The sequence below is a fragment of the Corylus avellana genome, chromosome ca7 (assembly GCF_901000735.1).
Source record: "Corylus avellana chromosome ca7, CavTom2PMs-1.0".
In the NCBI taxonomy this organism is placed as follows: Eukaryota; Viridiplantae; Streptophyta; class Magnoliopsida; order Fagales; family Betulaceae; genus Corylus; species Corylus avellana.
The window spans coordinates 9,470,970-9,474,914 of record NC_081547.1 but is presented as its reverse complement, the minus strand read 5'-3'; the positions used below and the strand labels follow the sequence as shown (position 1 = coordinate 9,474,914).

Here is a 3,945-nt window from a genome sequence, read left to right as displayed (position 1 = left end):
AAAATTATGCATCCATCGCCAAGAAGTTATTTTTTATTTTTGAGTTTGGCATGCCTAAGAAGTAAATGGTAGAAAGAATCTCTTTGAGTGAAAAAATAATAATTAAATTTCTCACCCAATCATCCTATTTAATTATTTTTTTCATAAAAATTTATTATTATTATTTTTCTTTCACTAGTGGCAAGTCAAACTCCTTATTTTTTTCAATGTTGTAATGATGCTCTGATGTAATATCAGAACTCCATTAATAAACAGCTAATAAGTATATTAACTTCTTTTGCAGGTAATTAGACAAAAACAAAAAACAAAAACTTCTTTGGGAAGTTTTTCTTTTATTGTTGGAACTGGTGACTCATATTAATGCTAATGGAAGGCCAAATAAACGGTAGCGGAGTAAACTTTGAAGATTTCCTTAATAAATCCGTACAAGTAGAGTTTAAGATTTTTCTATATGTATATGTATGATCTTACTTGAATCATTAAGAGTAAAAATATAACTGTCTCTTTATAGACGTAGACAAATTGTCGAACCACGTTAAATATGTATTTCGACTCTCTTTTAATCTCTCTCTTTTCGATTGTATATTATTCATCAATTATTGTGTACGGTATCAACATTTATTTTTTCTCATGTCATGCAATCACTAATGATCATGTGAAATGTTGATCACATGCTACATATCTACATGTAATCCTTCAAACTTCCAAAACGAAAAATATTTTCTACCATTTCCAAAATCTATTTTATTTTTTACTTCTTTGTTTTTTTTTTTAAGGAAAAAGTCCACGTATCTACGTGTAATCCGCCGCCCACGCCTACGTGCTAGTGCATGCACACCACAATTATTGAAGCCTACCGAAGTCCCCCCCACCGACACAAAATAAATCAAGCACCAAAATAGACATTTTGCATCTTTGAGAATTGAGAGGGACATGGTTTTATTGCTGCCACTAAAACACCATCCCACCCCTTTAATTACGTGTGGATTTCAGTATCCACCCAACGTGCTTCCCTTCAAACCAAACCAGCTGCTGGATCCACTAAATTACTTTTAATATTCTACCAACTTGTTCTTAATTTCCTCATTATTTTTATTTATTTATATATATAAATTAAATCAAACTTATGATCACATATTCAATATAAAAAATAGAATTCGTACACTAATGAAAAGTAAATTCTCAATGTATTATTGAAAAAGCACAAAAAAGAACACTTAATTTTTAAAAAAGAAAAAAAATATGTAACAAATTTCTCTCCCCTAACACAATCAACTCACCATCCTTTCTTCCATTTACATAATCACCAAAATTAAGACAAAAGAATAATAGAAAATTATTTAAAAAGAAAAGAGAACATAAACAAATTCAAACCTTCTTCTTCTTCTTCTTCTTCTTGCTATTTAGAAAGTCCATTTCCAGATCTTGACTCTGACGTCAACCTTACACTTGGCGTTGGCGGTGGACGCAGTCGCCGCGGTCTTCCCAGTAGGAAGAGTAGCGCTAATTCCTTCACAAGAAACTCTAATCCCAATTTTTGGGGTTTTGAATCCACCCATCTTGGCCTTCACCTTCGTGTCAAGCTTTATCTTCAATGGCAGACCGTTCTTGCTCTTCATGTCCGTCTTCAACCCACTAACAGAAGCGCTGTCCAGAGCTCTGCCGCTGCTCGTAATGGCAGTTTTCAAAAGGGTCGTGTTCTTTTTGCCATGAACGAAGGAGGGTACAGTTCCGTCGCCAATATCAACGTCGTTTGAGAGTATAGAGATGGTTATGGGGCTGTAGATGAAGACGAGCTTCTTGTTTGGGTTTTTGGCCGTGATGTTGAGGTCAAATTTGGAATTTAGCGTTGAAGAGGAGGTGACGTTGAGGTAGGAGAGCTTGAGACCGCTGACGGAGAACGCCGGGCGGTGGGGGCGGTAGAGGACGTAGAAGACGGCGCCGGCGATGGCGACGATGAGTAGGAGGATGATGATGAGGAGGGTCAGCCAGAGACAGCAGGAGCAGCAGCAGCTACGGCCGTTGCGGCGTCGGTGGTGGGGTTGCGGGCGATAGGCGGGGCGCGTGGCGCCGTAGAGTTGGGCCTTCGTGGCAGGGAAGGCGCCGTTTCCGGCTGCGGCGACGGCGGTGCCGTTGGCGGTGTTGGGCTTAGCAGAGGGATAGACCCTGTCCGTCATGGTGTTTCTTCTGGGAGCCTAGAAAGAAAGAGCTCAGAGGTGTTTGTTCAGGTTCTGAGAGAGCAAATAAAGAGAAAATGAGAGAGAGAGAGAGAGAGAGAGGTGAGAGGTGATTGTTTTGGTTCGATCGGGGAGATATGCTTGTTTTAGACTCCAGAGACTTTTGAAGAAAAAGGTGTTCGTTTTGGTCAGAGAGAGAGAGAGAGAGAGAGAGTGGAGAAGTTGGGGGATGTGAAGAGATTGATGAATGAGGGGAGGAAGGTGGAGTGGCAACATAGAGACAGCAACTTGACAACAACCAAAAACTATCCCCACCTTCTTATGGGGAGCGTTGGAATCACTCTCTCTTCCCTATATTAAATAGTTTCTCTAATTAATGTCTTTTTCTTTACACATTCTTCACATGCAATGCAATATTTATTTTGAAGGACCCCTTTCTCATTCATTTTCTTCTCCCAAATATTGCTTTCTGAATAAAACACAAGTGGTGATTTTAAGGTACGTGGTTGGATAAGACTCATGCAATCGGAATCGACAATTTTTGATTAGTATTAGTTGTTCTAAATTTATTGATGTCCGAATGAGAATCAAATTTGAAGGAACGCTTGTAATTCTTACCGTCTAAGTTTCTCTTAATTCTAAATGAAGAGATGTTACTATGATTACATACAATTAAATTAATAACTCTCATTGTATATTCCTGTCTTTTTTAATAGGAAAACAAAAATAACGAACCACTTACACGAAGACATGTAAAATTGAAGGCCATAAACATGTTAATAAATAATTAAAATAGAATATATTTTTAAAAATATAAAAACAATTTCTATTGTTATGTTATGTCAAATATAAATCAAAAACAAAAAAAATACTTCCAAAATATATTTACGAAATACCCAAAGTTCTTTTATTAGTTTGCATAAAATGAAAAAAAAAAAAAAAAAAAAGGAGATTATTACTTATTAGTAATAATTTGACAAAAAACATTATATTAAGATTCATTAGAGCATTCCATTAAATTTTAAAAACATTTGATGCTGACTTGGGTGACTTAATTGGTTGCTTTTGGCACAACTAGATAGAGGATGACAAAAATAATGTTAATTAATATTGGTCTAATATTTTATTGATTTACCTAAACTATACATTACCCCTTCACTCATCCCACACCATATACACCCACCATTTATTACGTATTCGGTATTCTACCTCCCATTATTATAATTTCGAAATAAAATAAAGAAAAATCCTTAAAACAATTTCTGATTACCAAACGCGCCTCAGATGCGCGTGGACCTACCACCCTTCAACCAACATACAGATGTCTGCATTCTACCTGCTGTGGAGTGTGGACTGACGATGTATTAGGTCAGGTGTCAAACACTTTGTGGAAGATAATTTTTCCATAAATGAAAGCGGAGGCCCACGTTTTCATGTGCAGATCTGACGGCCTACATTGCAAGACTTGTTCAGATTTTAAAATAATCAGGTTAATCACGTAATTAAGAAAATGATTATGAAAAATCGAGCGGCAAGTAGTTGCAACCTTAATAATCATTGACAGGATGGAAGTCAAGAAACCAGCAAATTGATTCCTTTCCCTTACCTTCCGTCTCTCAACTAGTCTTGCTGTTTAATATATGTTATCAGCCTGGCAATGATGTGTTTCTATTTCACAAAATGAACGGGTCAATAAAAAAATTAATTACTTCAAAAAAATAAAAATTAATTAATTAATTAAGTTGGGTTCAATTCATTTTTGTTTTCA

The 3,945-nt window shown here is 36.1% G+C and overlaps 1 protein-coding gene across 1 annotated transcript; it reads right to left on the bottom strand.

The window, feature by feature from the left end:
• Nucleotides 1-1,206: 1,206 nt before the first annotated feature.
• LOC132187228 (NDR1/HIN1-like protein 6) lies at nt 1,207-2,427 on the bottom strand. The gene has a single exon (XM_059601468.1). It carries the CDS (start codon nt 2,175-2,177, stop codon nt 1,404-1,406), a length of 774 nt encoding a protein of 257 aa, XP_059457451.1. The 5' UTR covers nt 2,178-2,427; the 3' UTR covers nt 1,207-1,403.
• Nucleotides 2,428-3,945: the final 1,518 nt, after the last annotated feature.